Below are 12,113 nucleotides of genomic sequence, written 5' to 3'. Positions count from 1 at the left end.
ATATAATATAGATAGTATACGGAAGGTGACGAGATAAACGAAGCCGGAAGTACCAGGACGGTAATGCTCCTTCTGGTGGGCGGGTCTTCCGGTTCCGGTGTGAATCTCGGCTGTTTGGTGTCACGATGATATCTACCAGGTAAAATGTTCCAGATGATGTTTAACAGGTAAAATGCTTCAGAGTTCTGGCCTTCATCTCACCTGGATGTTTGCTGTCGGTGTGTCTCCAGCGGGACCGGAGGAGTCGCTTCAGGGCGGCTGGTGTTCGCCGCTGAGCCTCGTTAATCTCGGCGCGTCTCCGCCTCGCTGCTGCTCGGAGACTCTTTAATCCTCTCTGGAGTCTCTGGTTCTTCTTCAGCGGCTCCGTTCCCCTCCGGAGCCCCGTAACCGAGCCTCTCATGGCGGACCTCGGCGGCGCCGCTCCTCCCGCTCCGTCCACCCTGAACGTGACGTTCCCGGTGCAGGAGGAGGACGGCACCGCGGCCGCCGCTCCTCCGGTCGCCCTGAGCAGCGAGGACTACCTGTTCGTGGAGAGCCGCCACCCGAGCACCGTCCTGCAGGGCCTCAACAGCCTGCGGCTCAACAACGCCTTCTGCGACGTGACGCTCTGCTGCGGCGGCCAGGAGTTCCCCTGTCACCGCATCGTGCTGGCCTCCTTCAGCTCCTACTTCCAGGTAAATCTGAGCCCCGTGCTGGATCCAGAGACCCAGGAAAGTTCCGGCGACACTCAAACATTTAGTATAAATCATCTGCTCAGAGTGGTGCATCTAAAAAAGTTCAGTGTTCTCTGTCAGGTACTCAAAAAAGTGAGCGTTTTTAAAATAAATAAGGCTTGTAGAACATTAGAAAATTATGGAAAATTTCTATATTTTCCATCAGACACTCAAATATATATAAATATACATAAATATATAAACTATCTTCTCATAGTAGTGCATCTACAAAGTCACTAAAAAGTTAAATATTTTTTATCAGATACTCAAAAAAGTCAGCATTTAATATGAATTATATACTCTTGGTAGTGCATCTAAAAATGATTAAAAGTTTAGTATTCTCTGTCAAATACTCAAAAAAGTGGAAATTTCATATGTTCTTGTGCCAGATGTTCCAAGAATAGAAAAGAAATACAGTACCAAAAGAACAGTAAATTATCTGGTCATAGTCGTGCACCTAAAAAGTCGTTAATAAGTTCAATATTCTCCATCGTTATTAAAAAAAACACACACATTTAATGATTTTCTCTTTGTTTTAATTTTGATGATTGTGGCTTAAAGAAATTCAGAAAATCATGAAAAAGTTCAATATTCTCCATCAGATATCCAAAAAGGTGAATATTTTATAATATTTCAAGCTTTTTTGTTTTTATTTTCTGATAAAACTGGCTTTTAGAGAAAAAGTAAATCCTGAAAAAGTTCAATTGTTTCCATCACTTATTCAAAAAAGACAATATTTAATATTTTAAGTGTTTCTGTTTTAAATTTGCTAAATATGGCTTATAGAAAACTAGTAAATCATTTAAAAAAATCAATGTTCTCCATCAGATGCTAAAAAAAAAAAGGGAACTTTTAATAATATTTCAAGCTTTTTTTGTTTTTATTTTGACAATTGTGGCTTATAGAATATTAGAGAAAATTCAGTATTTTCTGTCATTAATTCAAAAACATGTAAAAGTAAAACTGTCCCAGGCTGGTTTTGTTTTATTTTTCCATAAAATGAGAACGTTGTGTTTTGCAGGCGATGTTCTCCACAGACCTGATCGAGTCCAAACAGGAGCGAGTCGCCATCAACGGCGTGGAGCCTCAGATGATCGGCATGCTGGTCAGCTACGCCTACACCTCTGAGGTCTACATCTCCAAAGCCAACGTTCAGGTAAACATCCTCCATCCTCTCGTCTTCTCCTCCTCCTTTCTGCCATTGTCCGTCTCCAGAGATGATTTTCTATTTTTTCCAGGCGCTGCTGGCGGCCGCCAACCTGCTGGACGTGATGGCGGTCCGAGAGGCCTGCTGCCGCTTCATGGAGCGTCAGATGGACGAGATGAACTGTGTGGGAATCCACTGCTTCGCCGAGGCTCATTCCTGCAAGGTCCTGGAGAAACGCAGCATGGACTACATCCTGGAGCACTTCAGCAGCGTTTACCAGCAGGTCTGAGGTTTAAACTTCTCATTACTGCTGCAAAATACAAGGAAACACACTTCATCCTGGACCTACACTACCAGTCAGAAGTTTGGACACACCTTCTCATTTAATGGTTTTTCTTTATTTTCAGGACAATTTACATTGCAGATTCTCACTGAAGGCATCAAACTATGAATGAACACATATGGAGTTATGCAGTCAACAAAAAAGTATGAAATAAGTCAAAACATGTTTCAGATTTTAGATTTTTCTTCTTCCTCCCTTTGCTTTGATTACTGCTTTGCACTAACCTTGCCAGCAAGTTGATTTCTCGCGATAATTGTGAGTTCACAAATCTCTCAAGAAACCATCTTGCTCCGCTTCCGCATTCACTGTTCGTACAGAGCCAAGTTGGCACGGGCCAATCACACAGCAGTATTCGTGTGTGGGGCGGGATATCCGGGTGTGAAGACGACACCAAGCACCAGTAGATCAAAACAAACATGACAACAGGAGGACAACGATCTTGTAGATGCTGCTATTAAGTCAGTTTTAGCTGAATCTCCTATCGCTTCTTTGAAGGAAGAACAACGAGAGGTGCTTTGCGCATTTCTGGATGGTAAAGATGTTTGTGCTTTTTTACCTACGGGTTTTGGTAAGAGTTTAATCTACCAATTGGCTCCGCTCGTTGTGAAGATCCCGCGATTGGCTAAAAACAAACCTGTCAGAGGTGGGACATACTGTTGCATTGTCCAATCCGTGCCTCTTTCCTCCGAACGGATTTACATGGAGCGGTCCCAGATTGATATTGTGGAGTACTATCAAGTACTACACAATTATTAATCTGGCTATTGCCAGGTTATCTTTGCACACTCTTGGCATTCTCTGGATGAGCTTCATGAGGTAGAACCTGAAATGGTTTTCACTTCACAGGTGTGCCTTTTCGAGGATAATTTGTGGAATTTTTTGCTTTCTTAATGGGGTTAGGACCATCAGTTGTGTTGTGCAGAAGTCAGGTTGGTACACAGTTGACAGCTCTGTTTGACAACTGTTAGAATCCATATTATGGCAAGAACCAATCAGCTCAGTAAAGAGAAACCACAGTCCATCATTACCTTAAGAACTGAAGGTCAGTCAGTCCAGAAAACTGCAAAAACTTTGAATGTGTCCCAAAGCGGAGTCACAAAAACCATCCAGTGCTATGACCAAACTGGCTCACATGAGGACCGCCCCAGGAAAGGAACCCCAAGAGTCTCCTCTGCTGCTGAGGAGAAGTTCATCAGAGTCTCCAGCCTCAGAAATATCAAGTTAACAGCAGCTCAGATTAGAGCCAAGATAAATGCCACACAGAGTTCTAGTAGCAGACACATCTCTACCTCAACTGTTCAGAGGAGACTGACCAATCAGGCCTTCATGGTCAAACAGCTGCTAAGAAACCACTACTAAGGAAGAGCAACAAGCAGAAGAGATTTGTTTGGGAAAAGAAATGCGAGGAATGGACATTAGACCAGTGGAAATCCGTGCTTTGATCTGATGAGTCCAAATTTGAGATCTTTGGTTCTACCTGCCGTGTCTTTGTGAGACCAGAAAAGGTGATGGATGGTCTCTACATGCATGGTTCCACCATGACGCATGGAGGAGGAGGTGTGATGGTGTGGGGGTGCTTTGCTGGTGAAACTGTTGGGGATTTATTCCAAATTTAAGACACACTGAACCAGCATGGCTACCACAGCATCCTGCAGTAACATGACATCCCATCTGGTTTGTGTTTAGTTGGACCGTCATTTATTTCTCAACAGGACAATGACCCCAAACACGCCTCCATGCTGTGTAAGGACTATCTGACCAAGAAGGAGATGATGGAATGATGCATCACATGACCTAGTCACCTGACCTAAACCCAATTCAGATGGTTTGGAATGAGATGGATCGCAAAGTGAAGATATTAGGGCCAACAAATACTCAGCATCTCTGGGAACCCTTGCAAGACTGTTGGAAAACCATTTCAGGTTCTACCTCATGAAGCTCATCCAGAGAATGCCAAGAGTGTGCAAAGCAGTAATCAAAGCAAAGGGTGGTTATTTTGAAGAATCTAAAATATAAAACATGTTTTGACTTATTTCACACTTCACTGTTCTCTACATAATTCCATATGTGTTCATTCATAGTTCTGATGCCTTCAGTGACAATCTACGATGTAAATAGTCACAAAAATAAACTATTAAATGAGAAGATCTGTCCAAACTCCTGACTGGTAGTGTACATTCAAACGTGATATTACATTGAAGTGCATGTAGTTCTGACCCTCTCATCATGAAGGAAATCTCTTTAATTTGTGACCAAAGTGAAACTAAAGTTGCTGATTGAATATTCTCTGTAATAAATATTAATAGACTGATCAGTTTTCTTGTTTGTAGCGGGCTAGCTGCATTCGTCCAGGTGAGCTGCATGTGAAAGGAAAGGTGCTTAATGCTGATAATCTGCTTACTGTATGTTGACTTTGAACTGTCAGAGAGCACGAGGAGCTCTAATAGTTGTGGTTTTATCCCCCAGGAGGAGTTTCTGTCTCTCTGTGTGGACAAACTGACAGAAATCATCGCCAGCGACCTTCTTAACATCCCCAAAGAGGAGGTGGTGTTCGAGGCTGCCATGCTGTGGTTGAAAAAATGTCCGTCCCGCAAGCAGAGCTTTGAAAAGGTCAGATTCACTTTAAACTCGTTCAGTTTGTTTCGGCTGTCTGTCTTGTTTTTCAGCTCAACAGCTGCTGGTCCTGAAGTCGTCCATAAATCAGAGACTTTATGAGAGTTTCTCTGGAAAAGGAAACCTGAGTTGAGGATGTTTCAGTTATTTGTGGCATTTTATAGTTCAGTTGTTTCTTCAAACCTGCCTGCTGCTGAAGAACCACATTACTACTAATAATACTGCTACTACTAGTATTACTACTTTTACTACTAGTACTAAAACAACTACTTCTTCTTTCTTTCTTCTATTTCTTCTTTCTTGTTCTTTCTTTTTTCATCTTCTATTTTTTTCATCTTTTATTTTTTTCATGCTGGTCACAACAAGTCTGACAGAGCCAAGCAGCTGAACATCAGCCGGATGACCGTCCACAGAGTCGCGGAGAGGCTCAAGAATGGTGAAGATCTTTCAGTGATCTTTCAAGAATGGTGAAGACCTGAAAGATCTTCACCATTCTTTAGCCTCTCCACGACTCTGTGGACGGTCATCCGGCTGATGTTCAGCACAAAGGAGAGCAGATATCTCAACTCTTTTGACTTCCATCTTGATACAACTTCACCGGAGAAACAAATTTGTATTAAGGACACCTGCCTATAAGGTAGAACTTTCAGTTTATTTAATGGAATTTTTCACTCCGACATGTAAACGTCTCTAAAGATCACGAAACCGAGTGTAACAGAACTTTTGCAAAGCCCGGTAAGTGCAATCAAGGGTTAATAAATCACAAAAAGTCATAGAATATTTTCAGTATGGAGGAAAAGAGTCACTTGGTTCCAGAGTACGCCGTGTAAACAACTTAAAATGTGCAAGAGGATGATCATAATCCAATTAAAAGCTGAGTATTAATTTAAAACATGTAACCTACGTTGTTCCAGCAGAGGTCCAAGTTAATTAGATTTCTACTTAAAGGTCCTGGAGCACATCCGCCTGCCCCTCATCAGCCCCTACTACCTCCATGACGTCATCGAGTCTGTGGACGTGGTGATGGAGAACCAGGGCTGCCAGAGGCTTATCTCCGAGGCCAAAGACTACCTGCTGCTGAAGGACCGCCGTGGGGAGCTGTACTGCCCCAGAGCCCGTCCTCGCCGCTCCACAGGTGAGCACACCTGCAGCTGTCGGCCAATCACGCGAGAGCGGCTGAATCTAGTGCTTCGTTTTCAGCTCTCTGAGGTGTTTTGGTTCACATGTTTGTCTTTTAGTCTTTCAGAAATGTGTCGAGGGCTGAGACTTTAATGCGTTATTTACTGAGAAAATAACTTGTTAAAAAAAACAACACATTTAAAGTTTGCTTTTAAAGATGGTTCTGATGACAGCTTGGATAAAAGCTTGGTTTAGAGTTTTCTTTGACCCACATGTTGCTGTTAGCACCAGAGCTAACGTTAGCTACGACTGTCCTGGTACCGCTTAACGGTGTAACCATCCCATAATACACCACTTATCAAGACACTAAAAGTTCTTGAGTTTACAAAAAGTCTTAAACGTTGAACATAATCGTTATAATTGCACTATTCTGTGAATGCAGTAGACACATGAAAAATACCGATAAATAGAAATGAAACAAACGTTTTTGTTGTTTAAGTTCATGTAAATGTCTATTATTGATTCAGTCGTCAACCTACATTTATTTGAAATGGAAAATTTTGACAACAATGCAATTAAATGCAATTAATTAATTACAAAACCTCTGATTAATTAGATTATTTTTTATCATGTCCCACAACTAATTTTTTTGTAATATTTAGTTGATTTAAATGTGTCAGATTCAGGAGTTCTGTCCCTAAACCGTCGACATGTTGAGCAGGTTCATGGGTCAGACTGTCAGCCTTCCTTTGTCTTCAGTATTTATATTCATGAAACATGCTGTTATTTCCTTCTGGAGGAACTTGAACAATCAGATGTGGTACTTTTGGTTTTTTTTTTGGTTTATTGTATTTTGTAAATTTCCTACTAATATTCCTTAACTATTTTCCATTTGCTCTTGTAAAAACCTAAATTTCCCTGCTGTGAGATTACTAAATGCTCATCTAATCATTTCTAACCCTGACCGAAAACTGATTGGTTTGATTAGAAGTCACGTTTGAGCAAAACGGAAACCACTGATTTTTCTCAGCCTGTTGTAACATTAAACCACATCTGCAAGACATTTTAATATGTTACGTGGTGTGTTTTTGTCACCTTTTCTAACACATTCTGGACAAACTCATTGACTAATTGTTGAACTAATCAGACTAATTATTGATAAAATAATCATCAGTTGTAGCCCTCCACAGATTGGTGCTGCAGCCAATGGAGCTTTTATTTGAGGTTTTATCAGATTAGCGTCCATCCAGCTGGCTCACCTCTACTCCTTTTACTCCTGTTGCCACGGTGACAGGCACAGCCGAAGTGATCGTGACGGTTGGCGGCGAGGACGACAAGGTGGTGCTGCGCAGCGTGGAGAGCTTCGATCCCGTGACCAACCAGTGGAAGAACCTGGCCTGCCTGCCCTTCGCCGTCAGCAAACACGGGCTGGTGGTGTCCGGTGAGCTCCAGATAGATCAAAACTCTCAATAATTCACTGGATGTGAAGCTGATTGTTTCTGAAACACGGATCTCTCTGCAGATTCCACTCTGTATTTAGCCGGAGGGGAGTTTCCCGACGGCTCAGCCAGCAGAGAGATGTGGCGTTACGACCCCTGCTTCGACTCCTGGATGGAGATGGCTCCTATGAACGTTGCTCGCTCTGAGTTAGGTGAGGCGACCTCGATGTGACGGACTGTTTACCTGTCTGGATAATTATCATGGCAGATGCTTGGATTATGCTCTGCTTCAGGTGTGATGCAGCCTCCTCTCTGTCTGCGGTCCCAGAAATGTCTCTCGAGCTGCGAAAACTGAAAAAGAAACGAGGAAATTAGCTTGCTATGCTAATGGCCAAGTTAGACAGCAGCTACATATTAACCTGAAACAGAGTGTAGAAAACTGCTTCAAGATCTGGGACTAGAAGTGATAGAACAGTGAAAGATTAATAAATCAACTGTTTTACATATTCAGTAATAAGTCTGGTTGTTAATGACATGTTCTCTGCTGTTACATGCTGTTAAAATATTATCTATATCACCTCTAAATATCAGTTGTCGGATAATCTTGTCCAATAATTAGCATCAGTATCAACCCTTTAACATACTTATCAGATGATTCCCTTCTTTTGTCTGGAACTGAAGGAGTCTATCACCGCATCACCTCATTTTGCTTCTCTAGAACATTATTTCCTTTTCCTGTCTTTTATTTTAACCTCATTTAACTTGAAACAAGTGAACTGTAGCTCTGTTTGATGGACCAGACCTCTAACGAAAGACATCTTTGTTCACTCTCCAATAAAGATCAACTGATATGTATGTTTTTGTAGGGTCAATACCAATGCAGATTATTGGGAATCAAGACCGATAACTGATATTTAGAACCAATGTACATTGCATGTTATAATAAAACTACGATTCTTCAGTTCTAAGGATTACTATTGCTAAAAAGCTACGCTAGGAATAGGAGTCTGTGCCTAAATTAGCCTCTAGCCCTGGTGAAAATGTCTTGGTTTGTGTTTTCTGTTGGTTCTATCTCTGCTACGGAGACATTTCTGAGACCACAGACAGAACGAGGTAGTTTCAGACTCAAATTGGTTGATTTAATTGAAGAAATAGTTGGAAAACACCAAATGTCAGCCCTGATATTCACCCAGGGTGGGAATCGGTCCACCCCTACTCTCCTTTATTATTGTTTTTTAATCTTCAGGCTGTTTGTAGCGACTATCCTTGAACTTTAGCATCGCTTCCTGTGTAGTTTACCTGCGAACCAACAGAGGAAGTAAAAGCGTTTTATTGAGATCCTGCAGTAGAAGAGGTAAATGGCCATCATAATGTTCTGCTTTTCAGGCCTGGTGATGCTGGATGGCTTCATTTATGCCGTAGGGGGGTGGGAGGGACGGTCTCGTCTGGACTCGGTGGAGTGCTACAACCCCTACACAAACGCCTGGCAGTTCACCGAGTCTGTCAAGATGGCCGTCACGAGTCCCGCAGTGGTGGCGCTGGATGGTCTGCTCTACGTTACCGGTAGGAAGTTGTCTTTGATTCCTGTTAAAATCTCACTCCATTACTTGTCAGGAACAACTGGACATTTTCCTCCTACATGTTCGTAGGCGGCGCCGTTCTAGAGGATGGTGACGGCACGGACCTCGCTCAGGTCTACAACCCTAAAACCGCGGCGTGGACGGAGGTCGCACCCATGCAGATCGCTCGCTCCGGGTCGGCTGCTTGTACGCTCAAAGGAAAGATCTACGTCATCGGTAAGAAACTCAACAGCGTTCCTTCTCAGTGGTCACTCGTGAAGCGACGGTCTGTTAAACCCGAGGATGTTTCTCAGGCGGCTGGCACGCTTCCACCGAGAACACGGATAAGGTGGAGTGTTACAATCCCAAGACCAACCAGTGGACCATGTGTGCCCCGATGAAGGAGCGGCGCTACCGGCCCGGTGCTGCCGTGGTGGACGGGAAGATCTATGTCCTGGGAGGAGAGGAGGGCTGGGACAGGTGAGGGCTTTGGTTTATTATATCCAGAAATGACTGGTGCAGTTTGAGGACAATAACGCTGCATCTGTTGTAACTTGTGACGGCTGAGGGACGGATTGTTCTTGGAATATTGGCAATTTAACTGGAATAGAGCAGGAAAAAGGAACAAGCGTGAGTAAGATAATACAGAAGAAGGCCGCAAAAAGTGAGTAAACCTGAAAAATAAATATGTATTTGCTACTTCACCAAGTACAGTTATGCAGCTTAGAGTCATTAATGTGATCAGATATTGAAACCTCTGTCAGAGAAAACCGATATCATGAAGGTTTTTAACTTTCTTGGTTAACTTTAGGGCTGGACCCAAATATCCAAATATGCCAATATTTATTTTGAGATCCGAATATTCGAATCTGCCCCTGTTGGACGATGCTGCACGATCAATATTAAACTCGTCAATTTGAACGCCCCCCACCCCCTCATTGGACCTAACGGGCCAAACCAAATATTCAGATATTCGTCATTAATTGGGGCCGGAATTGCTATTCAGGCCAACCCTAGTTTCCTCAGCCTTTCTGCTGGAGGTTCTGAGTGCATTCACACAAAAGGAGGCGCATCATGTGACATCTCTCTCAGCTCCACAGCATCAGTTTCCATGGAGATCAAACTCTGCAGCATCAGTTTCCATGGAGATCAAACTCTGCAGCATCAGTTACCATGGAGATCAAACTCTGCAGCATCAGTTTCCGTGGAGATCAAACTCTGCAGCATCAGTTACCATGGAGATCAAACTCTGCAGCATCAGTTACCATGGAGATCAAACTCTGCAGCATCAGTTTCCGTGGAGATCAAACTCTGCAGCATCAGTTACCATGGTGATCTAGCTGTGCAGTGTCAGTTATCATGGACATCTAGCTCTACAGCATCAGTTGGAGATCCAGCAGGTTTAAAGAGAGAAAGTTTCATGACACTAAAAACTCAGCATTCCTGCTGACTCACTTCAGTTGACTGAATGTTTACATTTATTCAAAACACAAAGAGGAAAATACAGAAGGGGCTTTTGGTTCCTGATTTAGTTTCTATGGTTTAACAGCAGGAGCATGACCCCGTTTCCTGTCAGATACAGTTGAACTAACGGTTATTTAACGCCGCTCACTCTCTGTGCAGATACCACGACACTATTGAGAGATACTGTGACGACACCGACACCTGGGAGATCGTCGGGGAGATGCCGACCAGTCGCAGCTGGCTCAGCTGTGTGTCTCTGCAGCTGAGGAAGGACATCCGCATGTGCAGCTGTCCAGGAGCGGCCAACGAGAACTGAGGCGGGACAGCGAGCAGGAAGTCCTCGGTGGTTATTACTGGCACCCTCCATGGTGACGGTGCGCTGCGAAGCTCATAGCTGTGGAGAGCAGCGGACTTAGAAGTGACGCCTAGAATTGGCTCGGAGCCGTTCGAGCTGTCGATAAAGTTCTCACCAGTGACGGGTTGTGGAGTCGCACTCGTGTGGGTTGCTGTTTTTCACGTGACGGCAAAGTTACTGTGATCCACGAACCACTCAGCAGCAGAGACTCTGTGTGACGTGAACATGTTTAGGTTGTTTCTGTGTCCAGCAGCTCCAGTCTGAAGGTTTCCAGCCAACATAGTGTATTTTTGTATTGTTCTGTGAAGTATTTATTGGAGGTTGATAAACATTTTGTTTTATTAAAAAAAAAAGCTCTGTGGGCCAAAGAAGCGAATTGTGAACTGACGCTATGTGAAGGTAACCTGTGAAAGACGTGTTTATGTGAGCAGTGTTTTGTAATTACACTTTGTAAGTTCTCAATGATTGTCTTTGCTACCTGTAACATGTTGAGTATACAGTATTTTTGTAACGTAATGTGCGTCATGCATTTTAGTGGCTTTAGGTGGAGCTGAATTGTAACTAAGATGTTTAGTTCTTTACTGTGAATGCTGGCAGTTTAATTTTACAAATAAAAAAAGAAATTACATTCAAGAGTCATGCAGTTCTGAAAACCATTACTAGTATTTAGTGTTTTCCTACTTACAATATATATCTATATGGTATTTGAAGTCAAAAGAGTAGTGCCAGTACTCCTGATTGCTGCTGCAACTGTGATCCACTGGTTTTCAGTTGGTTACACATCTTGTCCTTTTCCAGATTTGTTAGATTTTTTTAGTTCCTGTGGAGATTCTTGTCCATGTGGAGGCATCATGCAGGCGTGCAGATAATGAAAATGATGCATTTTATTTTTAATGCACTTTTCATTTAAGCAAAATCTCAATGTGCTACATTAAGGATATAAAGGGATAAAAACAAAACAAGCAGGTAAAATAAAAAATTTCAAGAACACGTTTAATTAAAAGCTTTGAAAAGAAAGCTCTTTAGGCCGCTTTAAAAACATGCACCCTCTGTGGAGCTCTCAGGTGGTCAGGGAGGGAGTTGCAGATGTGAGGGGTGGCTGAGGTGAAGGCTCTGTCTCCCATGGTCTGAAGCTGGGTTCTGGGCAGGTGGAGAAGGTGACAATAACTCAGACACCAAAATTAAGAAAAGCTCTGGTCTTTACAGATCATTTTATCACCCTGAAATCACACATTTACTTTTTTTTTTTAATGTAACCTGTATTGAGTTTGTATTATGGAGACAGGATTTTGAATATGACGTATTTGTTTTTGATTTCCAATTTGAGAAATAATGTGAGAGTGATTGTTTGTCTGTATGTA

General features: G+C 42.7%; 1 protein-coding gene across 2 annotated transcripts; it reads left to right on the top strand.

Moving 5' to 3' along the window:
- The first annotated feature begins 44 nt into the window (after nt 1–44).
- si:ch211-256e16.3 (kelch-like protein 20) lies at nt 45–11,380 on the top strand. 2 transcript variants are annotated; one of them, XM_022202390.2, is made up of 12 exons: nt 45–139; nt 231–674; nt 1,735–1,869; nt 1,952–2,143; nt 4,670–4,813; nt 5,765–5,951; nt 7,230–7,376; nt 7,458–7,586; nt 8,761–8,937; nt 9,024–9,170; nt 9,248–9,413; nt 10,557–11,380. In XM_022202390.2, the coding sequence occupies exons 2-12, from the start codon at nt 399–401 to the stop codon at nt 10,711–10,713; spliced, it is 1,857 nt and encodes a 618-aa protein (XP_022058082.1). In that variant the 5' UTR covers nt 45–139; nt 231–398; the 3' UTR covers nt 10,714–11,380. The 2 variants fall into 2 exon arrangements, with proteins under 2 accessions (XP_022058082.1, XP_051797015.1); XM_051941055.1 differs by having other exon boundaries at nt 107–674.
- The last annotated feature ends 733 nt before the right edge of the window (nt 11,381–12,113 follow it).

The sequence above is a fragment of the Acanthochromis polyacanthus genome, chromosome 21, assembly GCF_021347895.1.
Source record: "Acanthochromis polyacanthus isolate Apoly-LR-REF ecotype Palm Island chromosome 21, KAUST_Apoly_ChrSc, whole genome shotgun sequence".
NCBI classification, from domain to species: domain Eukaryota; kingdom Metazoa; phylum Chordata; class Actinopteri; family Pomacentridae; genus Acanthochromis; species Acanthochromis polyacanthus.
The sequence above is the reverse complement of the archived record's forward strand: the minus strand, read 5'-3'. Positions and strand labels throughout refer to the sequence as shown.

Bases quoted from the DNA above. Each gene is read 5' to 3' on its own strand.
- si:ch211-256e16.3 (XM_022202390.2), top strand. From the start codon at position 399: ATGGCGGACCTCGGCGGCGCCGCTCCTCCCGCTCCGTCCACCCTGAAC. The intron at 7,377-7,457 runs GTGAGCTCCAGA...ATCTCTCTGCAG, and splicing joins ACACGGGCTGGTGGTGTCCG to ATTCCACTCTGTATTTAGCC. The intron at 8,938-9,023 runs GTAGGAAGTTGT...ACATGTTCGTAG, and splicing joins TGGTCTGCTCTACGTTACCG to GCGGCGCCGTTCTAGAGGAT.